Genomic DNA, 15,996 nt, shown 5'->3' with positions numbered 1-15,996 from the left:
GTATTGGACCCAAAAAAAACCCCATGTTGTACATCCTGCACAATGAATCAATAAGGCATTTAGTAACCGGTGTTGAAATGGCCTGGAGCCACCAGGAGCAAGGGTGTGTCTGTGCTGATTGGACGGTATGGCTGGAATGTACAGTTGGCTTTTTTTCGATGAGGAAATGCACAGACATTATATCCATGTTACCAAATTAAACTTTAATGGTGCCAAAACCAGGGGGGAAAAAAGGCAAAGACAACTCTAAATATTGTTGGTACCATTCAAATTTATTTCAGAAACATGTAATGCAGTCTGCTCGTATTCCCTTTTTTACTCATCAGTCCTATTTCATACACTTTTTACAGTTACAGTGAGAATGCAAAAAATCTTTGGGCTGATTGGTTGGTGGATTTCAAAAACTGCAAGCTGATTGGCTGGTGTGCGATAACCTCTATGTATTACAGTTCCGGGGGTAATTGGTTCTGAGTGCTAGTGGTGCTGTAGGAGGCAGTCTGCGTAGGTGCCGCCTTCTTCACAGGAAGTGTGGGCACTGTGCCATCTTGGTTGTATCAGAGTGTCTTGGCCGCAGTGTTGGTATTGCAAATTTGGGGGCTGAGGATTACTGTGTTAGTGTTTGACTTACCGGGCTATATGTACAGTCCTAAACTGTGTTTGTCTTGCAATATTAATATTAGCCTTCGCATTAGCCTTACAACTTTAATGCTACATTAATTCAGTTAAAGTATCACAGGTCTTAAACTCCCTGTCATGTGACTGGTATCCTTCAAATGGAATGGTACGAAGGATCGCGCAGGCTTTGCTTTAATTGCTATGTGCCGCTTAGACTTTGCACAGGAGCACTGGAAGCCACAGGTTGTTGTTCGGTAATTGGATCTGTGTCAAGTGACGGTGTGTGCTTTAAAATGGCAGTTGCCTCTTTATTGGCACTGGCTGGCAGTGTCACCTCAGACCCTTTTCCTTCCCCCTCTGCGCCCCGCCCCGCCCGCCCGCCCCTTCCCCCACCCCACCCCGCCCGCCCCTTCTCCCGCCCTTTGCAGCGCCTCATTGTAGTAGCTGAACCAGGATGGCTTTGTGGGAATGCGTCTCTTCCTCGGTTTTCCCTCCCTCCTTCAGGCTACTCACCAGTCCGTTTTTGTTTTCATTTTGCCTTCCAACTTGGCCGAGTGTGGGGCATAAGGAATGTGCGCTGTCTTAATTTCTCTCTTTCTTTCTCTTTCTGTCTTACTCTGCTTTTTCTCCCGCTCCGTCCCTGCATTATTGAGGTCCCAGGAATATGGTATAATTGTATTTTTCAGTCTGTTTCAGGCTCTGCCAGTGTTCAGACTTGTATTTTTCAAACCTCAGATTAATTCAGCTCTTGTGTGTTTATTTTGAACTGCGTCCCAGTAGGAGCAGAGTGAACTGCTGAGAACAAGAATGTTTAAACTGAAACTTCTCAGGAACGTGTGCCCGCACACACACACACGCACACACACACACATGCGTGCATGCGCGCACACACACACACACATACAAGTGTGCTTATGTGCGTACGTGCACACGCGCACACATATGCACACACACATGCACATATACACACACACAAGTTCATGTGGCAAGTTAGGAATCCTTTTAAGAGTTAGGAACATTGGAACACAGCTTTCATTGTTATGTTTTGAAGAAGGAGTAAAATTCCACTATTCTTTGAATTTTTACTGACTTAAGAGTGTTTTCGCTCTCGGAAGCTGTATACGTATGACCTCAATCTGCACTTGGATTCTAAACTTATCTAGAATGTCAAAACTGAAAGCTGAGGTTCAGTTGGCACACCGGCTCCCATTTAGAGCAGGCCAGTATATCACCTTAGGACTGCTGTGGAGCTGCAGTTTGCAGGTTTCTAAAATGATAAAAAACTTAAATTAACAATGAACGTTTAAATGGATAGAATGCTAAAACTGGGGGTGCTGTGTGGCTCATCCTGTTAAGGCACCGTTCTAGTGCATGGGCGAGCTCCGCGGTCTGATATTGAACCCCGGCCGTGCCAGCGCTCCACAGGGTGACTCATCACTCCCCGCTGACTCCCGCTGGCTGATCAGGTGCCCGTGAGCGTGCCTGCTGAGTGGCACGTTAATCACCTACGCCTGACTGATGTCTGCGCGAGCACAGCTGGAGAACCGCGGCGCGAGTAGCGCCGGCGGCTAACACGTCGCAGGCTTCGCAGGAGAGCGCACGCTCGTCTGAGCTCTCCCGAATCGGGAAAAAAACAATGAAAAATAGAAATAAAAAACCGCAATAAAAAACCCAAAAGGTTTGGGATGGGTCACACAGGCCCCCCCCCGCCTATTGAGAAAAGCAGTCAGTGGCTGTGCTGTTTGGCTACAGCTGTGTGGTCATTTTGACCGTGGCGCCCAGTCGACCGTCCGAAGTGCGCGTGTGCGAACCTGCGTTCCTGTGCCGGTCCCCCAGCTGACCTGCCGAACCCGCGCGCCGCGTTAGCTGATTAAAGGTGGGAGGGGCTTAAGGGCCGAGTAGATCGGTGCGTCGCTTCCGCTAAAAATAGAACGTGTTGGAGCATCTGGACGACATGGCGCTAGATGATTGGCCGAGAGCGTAGGCCTGCGGGTCTGCGTGGCTGGTGCCGAAATAAATATCTACTGAGTGAGTTTTGCTAATAAACACAAATAAATGCAGCATTGAAGTTTGTAGAGGATCACAATGGATGCAATTATGAGTTTATTTGTGTCATCCTTAGAAGTATTTTAATGTTTTTAATGGACGTTGTTAAATTAAATTAAACGTATTTTTTTTAAATCACGAAAGTACCAGCCACGCACACATGCACACACTCTTATGTTGCAATCATGTGGTGAACTGTGGTTTTATCGCCCCTGAGATCTTGTATGAAGCTGGTTCTTCATGATTAATCCATAGAACTGAAAGCACTAGAGCAAATAGAGTCGGACATAAGGTGAATGTGCTTGGTTGTGAGAAACCAAAAGTGTGTCTTCAATAATAGCACAGAGCACACTATGACCCCCTTCTCCAGCATGGCCCCCCATAGGGATATAGACACCTCCGTGTGAACCCCCCCTCCCCCCCCCAAAGGGCAGGAAGCGAGGAGCGGGATGTGTACAGGAACCTCAGTGCTGTCGGCACGCCAGAGGTTAAAGATCTGCAAGTGAAGGCTTAGCCCCTCCCCTCTCTCTCTCTCCCTGCTCCGGCCAGGCAAGATTTTCTTAATCTTTATCTCTTCCTTCAGCCTCTCTCTCGCTCTTTCTCTCTCACACACACACACACGCACTCACTCCAGGCTCTGTGTCAGCGCGCACGCGTGTGTGTGAGTGTGAGAGAGGCAGGACGGTGACGGAGCTGTGCTCAGAGCTCTGGGTCCTGGAGGGCAGTCCTGATCGCTGGCAGCAGGAGGAACTCACGCACACACACGCTGCAGCTAGGGGAAGCGCGTACGCGTGGCACACACACTCACACACTCACACACACACACACACGCTCTCACGTTGCGGCTGGAGGAACCGCGCACACACACTCACTCACGCTCTCTCGCCGTGGCTAGGAAAACCGCTTGCACACGCAGTCGCACACGCAGTCGCACACGCAGTCGCACACGCAGTCGCACACGCAGTCGCACACGCAGTCGCACGCGCTTTTTCACGCGAGGACGCTCCGTGCAGCCTGGAGAGCCTTCCCCTCGGCACAGAGAAGAGAATGGAGATCTCTCCGCTGGTCGCCCAGGCGTGCAGATCCACCGCGCTGCTCAGCAACCACTGCGCCGGTAAGCGCCACGCGTCCCCTGGGCACCGGGTCGGGCCGGCTGGGGTGAGGGGGGGGGGGAGGAGAGAGCGAAGGGGGGGGGGAGGAGAGGAGGAGAGAGCGAGGGAGGAAGCAGCGCGCGGTACAAGGACACTCCGGGTTCAGAGCGGGATTCGTCTCTGGCGGCTGGCTGCCTGACGTCTCTCTCATCTGGGCTTCCCCTCCACACAGCTCGAGAGAGGAAGCGCCGCTTAGATTCAAATGTGTGTGTGTGTGTGTGTGTGTGTGTGTGTGTGTGTGCATGTCTGTGTGTATGTGCATGTCTGTGTGTGTGTGTGTGTGTGTGTGTGTGTGTGTGTGTGTGTGTGTGTGTGTGTGTGTGTGTGTGTGTGTGCATGTGTGCGTGCGTGTGTGCGTGTGTGTGTGTGTGTGAGTGTGTATGTGCATGTCTCTGTGTGTGTGTGTGAGTGTGTATGTGCATGTCTGTGTGTGTGTGTGAGTGTGTGTGCACGTGTGTGTGTGTATGTGGTGTAGAGGGAGAGGGGTAGGGACTTGAACAGGCATGGTAATATACTTAGTTTGAACTTAGTGCATTAGTAAGAAATTACGAAATTAAGTAAGAAGTCCCTTGGATTCTGTCCACTGGCTTGCTGAGCTGTTTCCGTAGCACGGTTTTGTGCTGACTTGATTTGAGTGCGTGGGTCTGCCTGTAATGTGCGTGCTTGTCGGTGGTGCTAGGAACGGTGATGGCGTAAGTTTTAATCTCCTGTTGAGCAGTGTTTCGGTGACGGTGAATGGCTGGGTCTCACTGGGGTTGCCTGTGGATTCTGGCTGATGAGACTGTACTGTGGGCCCGTGATGCACTGTTGCCCATGCAGGGCTGAAGCTGGCCAAGCCGACGGGGTGTTTTCTGGGTTCTTGACCGTGACCCGAAAGGCGCTCTTTGGCGGTGCCTTTGATGTCCGTGTTTAGTCAGTTGCTTCCTTCTCCTGTGGTGAAACGGCCCAGCCTGTGACATGCTGCCTGCTCCTGGCACTGCAGGTGAATGGGTAACCAGCGCTGAGTGTGCCAGCTTCCTCCCCTTACCCTCAGCGCTACCCACAGCACACACCACACACTCTACCTATGATTGCCTGCAGCGTGGGTGGGTGTGGGCTTTGGTTTGCGAGTGTGTGTGTGTATGTGTGGTGGGTTAAGGGAGGAGGGTTGGCTGTCTTGTAGCATGGGTATGTGTGTTGTAGTACGCATGTATGAGGTTGTATTATGTGTATGGGTTGTTTTTTGTGTGTGCCTGTGTATGCTTGTATGTATGCTGTGCATGTGTGTGCAGTGTGTGTGTGTGTGTGTGTGTGCAGTGTGTGTGTGTGTGGTAGAGTGTGTGTGTTATAGTGTAAACTCTTCTCTTTATTAGGGTGTGGGTGGGTGATGTGTGCGGGGCTGGGGGTCAGACCCTGCTGTCGGAGTTGTACTTTGCCAAATGCTGCCACTTTCCCACGCCCCCGCCCCCTCCTCCTTCCAGAGGTGTGGCTGTTCCAATGAAAAGTTCAAAGCACAGACACCGGATCACAACCTCACCTCCACACTTTAATTAAAAACAAACACAACAAATGAAAGAAAAACAACCCAGCACCAGCATGTCATGTGGCAGAGAAAGAACAGACTAATTACTCAGTCCTTCCCTCTCTCACTCACTTCTCTCAGTGATCAACACACACATATGCAGGCACGTACACGCAAACACACACGCACATGCAGACATACACTCTCTCTTACACACACATATGCAGGCAAACCAACACACACGCACATGCAGACATACACTTTCTCACACACACACACACACACAAACACGCAGACACACACACACCCACACACACACACAGACACACACATATGCAGGCACACACACACACACCCAGGCGGTGGTAGTACAATGAGATGGTCTTGGTGCTGTAAGGGTTTAACTGCAGACAAGCTGCCCTGTGTTAGAGCTGACAGGCAGATTGTGTGCTCTGAATGGACTGTAATAATGTGCTGATTGTACAAGGCCAGGGCCATACTGCAGGCTCGCAGCATATAGGCTGGCTGTCCTCACTGACCTCTTTTTATATGCGCTGCTTAAATGTGTTTGTGTGTGTATGTGTGTATGTGTTTGAGTTGTTGTGTGTAGGTGTGTGTGTGTGTGTTTGTGTGTGTGTTTGTGTATTGTATCATGCATGTGGGTTGTTGTGTGTGTGTACACTCTGTGTATGAGTTGTTGTTGTGTGTATGTGTGTGTTATTGTGTGTATAAAGGAATTAGACTGTATGAGGAAATAAGACAATAAAGGATCACAGAGGAGCTCAGAGACTGGAGGATCGATAGCAAGTTTTTTGCAACTTTTATTGGTCGCATTTCTGTGTGAACACAGTTATTACTCTTCTAAAGACAAAAATATGACATCGGTTATATTTCAGAGTGATTACTCCAGATGTGGCTGACTTGTGCCAGGGAGGGCCTTGCAGTCCCCCTTAAGCCTCCCACCAATGCGTTTCACACACAAGTCAGCAGATTCTCTTCAGCGCAGAACCCACTCTCTGCTGCACAGTCGCTCCGCAGGCATTCTGTATTCTGCATGTGATACTCAAAATAAACTGCTTTTCAGATCTCTTTTTTTTGCAGAAGGTTTGCTCTACTTCTTTTACACTGTTCCTTTGTAGTCATTTTCAGCTCTGGACTATCAGCGGTTCTGCTTAATGCTCCTTGGCATTTGTCAGATTTCTTTATTTGCTTGTTATTTATTTGCTGCTTATGTTTTTAGATGACAATTTCTTTTTCTTTATTCAAACGATTTATTTGGGAAATCCTGCCTCTGAGATGCTAAAGATGACAGGAGGAGAGAGAGAGAGAGAAAAAGAGAGAGAGAGAGATGTTGTAATCTGTGGTTTCCATGTTTCTGTGTATTATACCTGTTGCTTTGGCAATGTGTACTGTAGTCCTGCCAATAAAGCACATTAAAAATTGAAATGGAGAGAGCGAGAGAGAGAAAGATGTATAGTACAGTGCAATCCGTCCTCTGCCCCTTTGCTTGCTAATCCCTGTTCATTCATCATCAGATCCCTGGATCTGTCAGCCTCTCCTCTGCTTGCTTTACAAATACTTGGCTCGCCTGCACAGACTAATGTCTTTAAACAAACATGCAACAACATGCCGAAAACTATTTAGGGCTCCTGTGGGCAGGACACACACTCTTCCTGTTCTCCCATGACATGTTGTGTGTGTGTGTGTATGTGCTTGCTTGTGTGTACATGCTTGTGGAGGTGTGTGTAATCTGTGATGGATTATTGTCTCTGTGAATATGTGTGCAAGAGAGCAGGGTAAATGCTGTTCTGTTAGTATGGGGGGGCTGGGGGTGGGGGGGAGTGCACAGGAGCAGTCTGTAATATCCAGCAGCATAAAGGATAATAATAACATGTAAACCTAATGCTGGAATACTCTCTGGGTTAGGGGTGACTGCCAAATGTGTAAACTGTAATTGTAATACTAACAACAACATTACAATAATGATAATAATTATCTCAAGTGGAAATTGTCATTTTTATCGTTGACACTCTGAGTCAGAGTCTGAGTCAGACACACGTGGCCAACACACACGTGCACAGATCTGCAGCGCACATTCCTATTGTGTATGTGTGTGTGTGTGTGCGTGCACGTATGTGTTTCTGTGTGGAAATCACAGTGACACACACTCAGGGTTTCTTCTCATTTTATCCTGATTTGCTGACGCACATCCATCATCAAAGCTCATTGTACTTGAAGATGTCCGCCCTCAGGCAGACAGACAGACAGGCAGAGTGAGAGAGACAGACAGAGAGAGAGATAGAGAGAGACAGAGAGAGAGAGCGATAGAGAGAGAGAGGGAAAGAGAGAGAGAGGGAGAGAGAGAGAGAGAGAGACAGCCAGAGAGAGAGAGAGAGAGAGAGAGAGAGAGAGAGACAGGCAGAGAGAGCGATAGAGAGAGAGAGGGAAAGAGAGAGAGAGAGAGACAGGCAGAGAGAGAGAGACAGACAGATATAGAGAGAGATAGACGGAGAGAGAGAGAGATAGAGAGAGACAGAGAGAGACAGACAGAGAGAGAGATAGAGAGAGACAGAGAGAGAGAGCGATAGAGAGAGAGAGGGAAAGAGAGAGAGAGAGAGACAGGCAGAAAGTTGTGTGTGGAGGAGGAAGTGGTGCTGAAGGCTCTAGTCAAAGCAGCGGCCCGGTCCTGTGTTCCTCACGGAGCCTGGGCCGCTGAGGCTGCAGCGGCGGCTGTGTGTGATGAGGGCCAATGCGGGCCGAGGCTGGGCGTCCGCACGCCGCCCCTCGCCCTGGGCCCTGAGAGAACGTTCCGCCGCCGCCACGCGCCTCTTTCAGCGGCCCGCCGGCCGCTCGCACGTTACCCGGCTAAAGCGCAGCTGTTTATCCGAAAATGCGCGGGGGGGACGCGTGCCCGTGTCACAGGACTAGGGCCAGCCGCTTCATTTCAGCTTTGAATTGAGGGAATGGCGCGTGCGCTCAAAAACGCTTTCTGTTGTGGAGAATCTGGGGTGTGTATACTGGCTAGTTGTCACAGGCTTGCAAATCACAAGCCTCTCTTTAAGCAGAGCGAAACAATCGGAAGTACTGCTCAGTTTGGGCCACCGGAGGCCGGGGGGCCTTTCCATCCGGAGAAGCCAGCGATTTTCCGTTTGCAACCTGAATGAGAGTTGTTACCTACAGTGGCATTGACCTTTCGTAGATACAAAATCAAAGACATACGTGGCATTGAGTTATATGGTCTGTGGTCTCACAAACTAGTGTGTTGTGAGAGACAAAGATGGGAGAAAAAGAACACCCCCTTCCCCTCGGCTCAGTGGTGCAGAGTTAAAGTGTGAAAGTGTATGGATCTGTGCAGCTGAATGCCCAGGCGCTGGTCACACTCTTGGTGTTGGCCTGTTGGGCATGCAGGTCCCCAAAATAGCCACGCATTGGTAAAGCTGAGTTTGGCAACGCAGCTGAGAAGCCAGAGAGGTCATGACCTCCGACCTCCAGCAGTCAGCCCACTCAGCAGGTGAAACTAATATCGGCACTCGCTGAGCATGATGGGAAGGTGGAAATGCCGGCGTAATGTCTGGATTGGGTGTAAGTGTTGTGCAGGGCGGGGCAAAGTCAGACAGGTGGCTCACTGTGCGTAGACACATTCTCAAAGGGTCAGCCCCTACGGAGGAGTAGGAGCTGCCCTCAAATGAAATTTCCTCAGAAATCATATCCAACATCTCAATTTCCTTTGCTTTTCTCCTGGGTTTCAAGTTAAACTCAGTGTTTTGGTTTTCTGTGTGACAGCTTGGCTGTTGGTTGACAGCTTAACAATACTGAAGCGATGATTCTTCCATACTGACTGAAATGTATGGTAGTTCAGTGCTGCATACAATCGTAATACAATTCACATCAAGCATTTTGCCAGTGACTTACAGGTATCATGTACAAAGACTTTGCAATGATCTTTGGGACCTTAAGGCATGGAAAACATGGAAGTGACTGTGCACATGGCATTTCAAAAATTAAACATGGAAGATGGGAACGTCACTTTGACAAGCTGAATAGCTTGATTGATAGAAGACAAGTACCCACAGATGTACATATGATTGATTTGGAACTGCAACAACAAGTTGCCAAGAGCATGAATGCTGATGTGCATATCCTTTTCGTATGAGACGGGAACAGGAGTTCTCCCGAGCTACGTCAGCAGGTGTGATTTTCCAGTGATGTTTTAGGATCGCTGTCTCATTAAACAGGGTATAGCAGGGTGTAGCAGGGTGTAGCAGGGTATAGCAGGGTATAGCAGGGTGTAGCAGGGTATAGCAGGGTATAGCAGGGTGTAGCAGGGTATAGCAGGGTGTAGCAGGGTGTAGCAGGGTATAGCAGGGTGTAGCAGGGTATAGCAGGGTGTAGCAGGGTGTAGCAGGGTATAGCAGGGTGTAGCAGGGTATAGCAGGGTGTAGCAGGCATTGTGCTCTCGGTGTTTGCGTTATCATGTGCAGACATTTAAAAGAACAGTTTTTACGTTATCGGGTGAATGTGGTCTGCAACGTCAGCTGGGTTGTACGGCCCTGAGTAGGGTACATGCTTTTTTAATGTGTGGACGCCACCTCTGCCTCCCAACGCCACACCAACATCACTTAAATCTGCACATTCCCAACATTCTCCTAACACTTACCCAGCGTTTGCCTTCAGTCATGCCGTCAGATTCCCGGCAGACGGGCCGGCAGACAGGCAGCCTGCCCTGCAGCAGTGGCCGGCGCAGGCTGGTGATGTGCTGTGGGTGTGTGCTTGTGCGTCGCCAAGGCGCTAATCCTCCCAAATCGGATGGAAAGCCTTTCTGCGTTTCCCCCTCCCCACTCCACTGTGGCAACGTACTCTCGCTCATAAAGCCAGTTTGGACTCGCTCACATTTCTTTGTGCATGGGAGAGGTCTGCTTTTTTTTTTTTTTTTTTTTTGAGTGTGTGAAAACGTGTGTTTTATTGGAACGAGGCACCCTTTCCCAACATCACACTGATCTGCTCCTGGAGGAAAGAGACACGGCCAAGCGTTGGAAGATTGTGTAACTTATTAATGAGAAGTGCCATTGTGTTCTAATCTGTGTAGATCATGTTTCCGTTGGCACCCGAGGGAAATGCGCTTCTTTCCGCCCGCAATGCGTCTCCTGCTTCAGCCTCGCTGTGGCTTGTGGGGTAAAAGGGTCTCACCATCTGCTCTGCCTGAGAGATCTTTCCAGAACAGGACTGTAACTCCCTAAATAGACCTGAGGAGTAAGGGGTCCTTGAAGTTGACAAAGTGGGAAGCACTTGGTTGGCAACTGAACAACCCTACGCACTCTCCTCCGCTCCTTCGCCTGTTTGATTTTCTCTTTCTCTGTCTCTCTCTCTGTCTGTCTCTCTCTCTCTCTCTCTCTCTCTCTCGCTTTCACACATACACACACAAAAAACTCTTGCCCTTGCACACCAAAGCATGCACACATACACACAGTTTCCTGAGCTGTCCCAAAAGCAGTGTGCTTCAAAGCCTTTTGGGCCTTTGTGGTGTCTTGCCGAGTGAACAGGGGGGGCGTAGGCAGAAGAACCCCCCCCCCCCCCCCCAGGAATGTGCCGGGCCATTGTGAAATGTGACATGTGCGGGGGCCCTTCCTTCCCCTCTGATAGGGCCCGTACGTGGGAGTGAGCCAGGAGGGCGATGTTCCCCCCCCCCCCCCCCCCCGAACCAGCCCCACTCTGGCCCGCACACCGACCCACCCCCTCAAAATGGCACCCCACCACACCTCTCACCCTGTGGCCTGCTTTCAGGGGGAAATAACTCTCTTTCCTGCACCATGTTTGATCTGCCAATCTCCTGATGTTTGTTCTTGCTTCTCTTCTACCAGCTATGTGCCAATCTGTTCCAGTTAAAGGGGGCTCTTCAGATTCGTTTATTCTTACCCAGATACCTGTAGTGTAACTGTGAGCCGCAGGAGAAAACCGTAAAATGAAACTTTGATGGGAGAGGGCGATGTTGAGTGAAGGTGTGGTGATCCATTTTGATGGAGATTTCTTTTTTCTTATACGCACACGCGTCTGTTTGACAGCTTGCTGTTCATTGAAGCCTTTCTTCACGGCGTGTCCTTGGCTCTTGAGATGAAAGAGGGATGTTCTGATCAGATCTGAGTGTTTGTTGTTATTTCGGTGAGGACGGTGGCGTGGCTCTCCCCGGCCCCCAGGCGATCCACAGAAGGCGGACCGAAGGGGCACGTTCGCTCATGCTCGCGCCGTCGACGCGGACGCGTGTGTGACCGACGCAGTTGTGCGGCGGCGCTGTTTGTGCGATCGCCTGATTGTGTCTGTTTGTTCGTGCTCGGCTGCCTTTGTGTGACATAGCGAGCGTTTGATTTGCTACCGCTGTAAGGGACTGTGTGTGGCTGAGTTTGCGTGTCTGTGTGTGCGTCTCGTTGGTGTGCCTTTTCTGTTTGTGACTTTGTAGTGTGTGTGTGTTTGTATGAGACTGAGCTTGTAAGTGTTTGTGATTGTGTGTGCTTCGTAGTGTCTGTGTGAGTGTGATTGCAAGTGAGCGTGTGTATGTGTACTGTATGAGTACGTACCATGCTTTGAAAAAGTATTTGCCCCCTTCCTGATTTCCTCAATTTTTGCATATTTGTCCTACTGAATGATTTCAGATCTTTCGACAAAAATTAATATTAGACAAAGAGAAACTGAATAAACACAAAACAAATTTAAAAAATTATTATTTCAATTATTTAATGAAAAACCAATGTAAAACCAAATGTAATTGATAATGACATTCTGCTGATTGAACACAGCCAGGCTTGACTGCAGCCAGCCCTGCTGAATCTAGACCTCACTCACCTTGAACTTTACCATCAGACATCATTTACCACAATGCCACGACCAAAGGAAATTCCAGAAGAGATGAGAAATAAAGTTGTTGAAATATATCAGTCTGGAAAGGGTTACAAAACCATTTCAAGGCTCTGGAACTCCACCGAACCACAGTAAGAGCCATAATCTCCAAATGAAGAACACTTGGAACAGTAGCAGATCTTCTCAGGAGTGGCCAACTTGTCAATGTTTCTCCAAGGGCATGGCGACAACTCATCCAGGAAGTCATAAAAGATCCCAGCAGAACTTCCAAAGAACTGCAGACATCTCTGGTCTCAGATAAGAGTGTTCATGACCACACAATAAGAAAGAGACAGGGCAACAAAGGGATTCATGTAATACATTATTTGAAAAATTTGTATTACATTTTGTCTGTATTTCTGAAACCATTCAGTGTGACAGATATGCAGTAACAGGGGAAATCAGTAAGGAGAGAATGCTTTTTCACGGCATTGTCGGTGTGAAGTTGATTGATGGTGAAACATGCAGAGCTGACACACTCAGATGATTTCTCTCTGTTGCATGTGTTTGCCATTTGTGACGCACTACTTCAGTGTGAGCCCTCCTGCTTTAAGTCAAAGTCAGGCTAGGCTCAGGGAGTCATGATACAGTGAGACAGAAACTGCCTTTCATGCCGATAACTGGCTTTGGATTAATCACTGCTATCAGTCATTTTCCGGTGTGCGAGTATTTCCAGCAGGTGTGAGCGTACATGCACTGACATGTGTATACACGTGTGCGTGTGTGTGCGTGTGATTGTATGTGCCCTTACATGTGCATGCACACGTTTCTCTGTGTCTTGAAGAGATGTTTGTGTGTGTGTGTGTGTGTGTGTGTGTGTGTGCGTGTGTGTGTGTGTGTGTGTGTGTGTGTGTGTGTGTGTGTGTGTGTGTGTGTGTGCGTGTACACTTGCATATGTATGGGTCAGACATTATATCTTGTGGACAGTCAAGACAAAGGGCTTCCCTGTCGGGGACTTTCCCACCGAACGCTTATCAAAGCTCTTGCTGTTCTGCTTTATCAGAGGAGTCGAGCACATTCAGCATTTCAGACCTCTGCTTTTTCTTTCCTCCACTTTATCTCTGACCGTGTGGGAGGGATTTTATGCCTCTGAGTTTGCCTAGTTTCCCTGGTTTCCTTGCTGACTGTTTGAGAGCCAGTTGATTGCTCTGTGCTCACAGTTTCTCTCGTTCCCTGGCTGACTGTTTGGGAGTGATGGCTCTGTGCTCGCCTAGTTTCCCTGGTTGTCTATTTGAGAGCGGGTTGATGGCTCTGCGCTCGCCTAGTTTCCCTGGTTTCCTGATGACTGTTTGAGAGGGGAGAGGGGGGGTTTTATGGCACAGTGGGGCATACAGAAGGGCCCTTTGTTCTCGTGTTTGACTCTTTGTTTGATGTGTTTACTCAGAGAGAGTGTTGGTGAAGTCCCCGGGCACTCGGTGCCCCTGCGGTCGGCTACCGCTCGGAGCCCCGGGGCACGCCTCCCGCCCCGCTGGCACGCTCGCCGACGCTGCCCGCGCTGGGAAACGCGTCCCGGCTTTTTAGCGTGGCCTCCTCGCGCTGGCAGCCGCCCCAGATTCTCGTTCCCCTTTTTAATGAACCCCGCTGGCATGAAACGGAGCGCGCAGTGAAAGTCAGTCACCACCGTAACAGATTCCGTATGCTGGCTCACGAGGCTTCGCTCCGTTTCTGCTGTTCATGCCCCCAGAGCCCCCTGCGTGAGTGATTTGTAAAAGCAGTACTCCGCTGTCAGGACAGTTTGGGCCCGAGGACACTGCTGGCCTGTGCTCTGAGTTTTCTGTGTGTGCGGAGCCTGCAGTCGTTGCAGAATGAATCCCCGATTAGACTGCTCGTGCTCTTGGTGTGTGCTCTGAGTGTACAGTATGTGTGGAGCCTGGAGTCGTTGCAGAATGAATCCCCGAGTAGACTGCTCCTGCTCTTGGTGTGTGCTCTGAGTGTACAGTATGTGTGGAGCCTGGAGTCGTTGCAGAATGAATCCCCGAGTAGACTGCTCCTGCTCTTGGTGTGTGCTCTGAGTGTACTGTGTGTGTGGAGGCCAGAGTCGTTGCGGAATGAATCCCCGAGTAGACTGCTCCTGCTCTTGGTGTGTGCTCTGGGTGTACTGTGTGTGTGCATGGAGGCTGGAGTCATTGCGGAATGAATCTCTCGAGTGGACAGCTTGTGAAACGAGAGTCTGAAACAGTGGCGGAAAAGACAGGGGAAGCCGCCCGATAAGCACAAGTGTGTGTGTCATGGCCGCCGTTTAAAAGAGGAAAGCAGAGATTTGAACTTGTGCAGAAGTTCTTCTTCGTCAAGGTTGTGGAGTCCTTGGGCAGTGCAGCTTTAAGTGGTGTCCCTGGCAAGTCTGTTGAAAAGCATAATTGCGACCATTCCCCCCCCCCCTCCTGTTCACTGTATTTCTCGTTGCACGGCTTTATTAATGCGAGATCAGATGGAGAACAGGCCTGTGATCCTTTTTCTCCGGTTACTTCCTCATCGGTGTTTATTATGCTTTCCGGAGGGGCGAGACCGAGGTCTCCTTCCAAGTCTCGTTCTGACTCTGTTTATTGTCTTTCAGTTGTCTGACGGTGAAGGGGGGCGGGTTTGCAAATGACCTTTGCCCCCCCTCCATCTCCCATTCAGACATTACAGTAATTCTGGTTATTTGTTTTGCAGGCACTATTGTCCAGAATGACATAAATGGCTGACATGTCATGCTAGTGAATAAACACAGAAGTAACCGCACAGGCGTAACCCTGCTGTAATGAGAAAAATAGACGTCAAGCACTTCTAAAATGGAAAAAAAAGAATTGTGTTGTAAATTGCTTTGGGGCGCGTTGCTCCTAATGACAGCTGATCTCAGATTGCCTGACCACTTGTCAGAAACTGACCCCAATACAGCAATGTAAATTGGACCCCAGGACAGTAATGAAAAACTGACCCCAGGACAGTAAAGTAAATCTTGGCCTTAACATCACTGTTATGTGCATTACTGTAGTGTCACTTAAAACTTCTATGGGGCCACCATGTCATGTGTGTTTTAGGAGAAGGGATCTTTCAATCTTGTCCTCCAACTCTGCGTCCTCTGACCATGTGTGTGTGTGTGTGTTTCATTCCTGTTCTTTGACCGTGTGTGTGAGTGAGTGTGTGTGTGTGTATGTGTATTTGTTTTACTCATTTGCTTCATGTTTTGAAAAGGCCTCTTGGTTTAGCCCTGATCCTGGAAGTTTGGCAGCCTTAATGATTAAACCTCACCCTGAGCACTGGGCCCCCCGACAACATCAAATTACCCGGATCCCATCCAGCCAATCAGAAGCCAAACCACAGCTGCACTTGGAAATGCACTGCGATACAGAAACAGCCCAGAATATCCCTCCAGGGAGGGAAGTGGGACCAATAATCAGGAGTCAGCTGCATTCTAGCAAGTAGCGGTTAGGGATACAGTCCGGAATGTTGCGGGCACGTCACTGTACAAATGGACACACCATTAAAAAGAGATCATTTACATTTAATGCAAATGTGAAGCTTACATTTACATTTAGTCTAAGCCTTCCAATCTCTCAGGGCAAGAGTGGTGGCTGTAGAGCTGAAATAAAAATAAGGCCCACAGAATGACTGTCTGTCGGATATTGTGCAAGATGTACAGTCTGTATATTGTACAGGTGAACGATCAGATGGTTATCTGTGGAATATGCGTGGACAAACAGGCATTGTGAAATGGTGTCCTGGAGGGTAGGTAGTATTTAGTCAAATTACAAATGGATTTATTGCTGCAACCTGTACTCTTTCTGAACGAGTCGTTACAAGCTCTGAGGGTTT

The 15,996-nt window shown here is 49.2% G+C and overlaps 1 protein-coding gene across 1 annotated transcript in view; it reads left to right on the top strand.

The window, feature by feature from the left end:
• The first annotated feature begins 3,273 nt into the window (after positions 1-3,273).
• LOC118217885 (echinoderm microtubule-associated protein-like 4) overlaps positions 3,274-15,996 on the top strand; it is a 47,319-nt gene continuing 34,596 nt past the window's right edge. Inside the window, exon 1 of the mRNA XM_035400051.1 lies at positions 3,274-3,775. Coding sequence (XP_035255942.1) covers positions 3,709-3,775 — 67 coding nt within the window. The 5' untranslated portion in view covers positions 3,274-3,708. The remainder of the gene's footprint in view (positions 3,776-15,996) is intronic.

Source organism: Anguilla anguilla, chromosome 18 (genome assembly GCF_013347855.1).
Source record: "Anguilla anguilla isolate fAngAng1 chromosome 18, fAngAng1.pri, whole genome shotgun sequence".
Lineage (NCBI taxonomy): Eukaryota > Metazoa > Chordata > Actinopteri > Anguilliformes > Anguillidae > Anguilla > Anguilla anguilla.
This window is presented reverse-complemented; position numbering and strand designations above follow the sequence as displayed.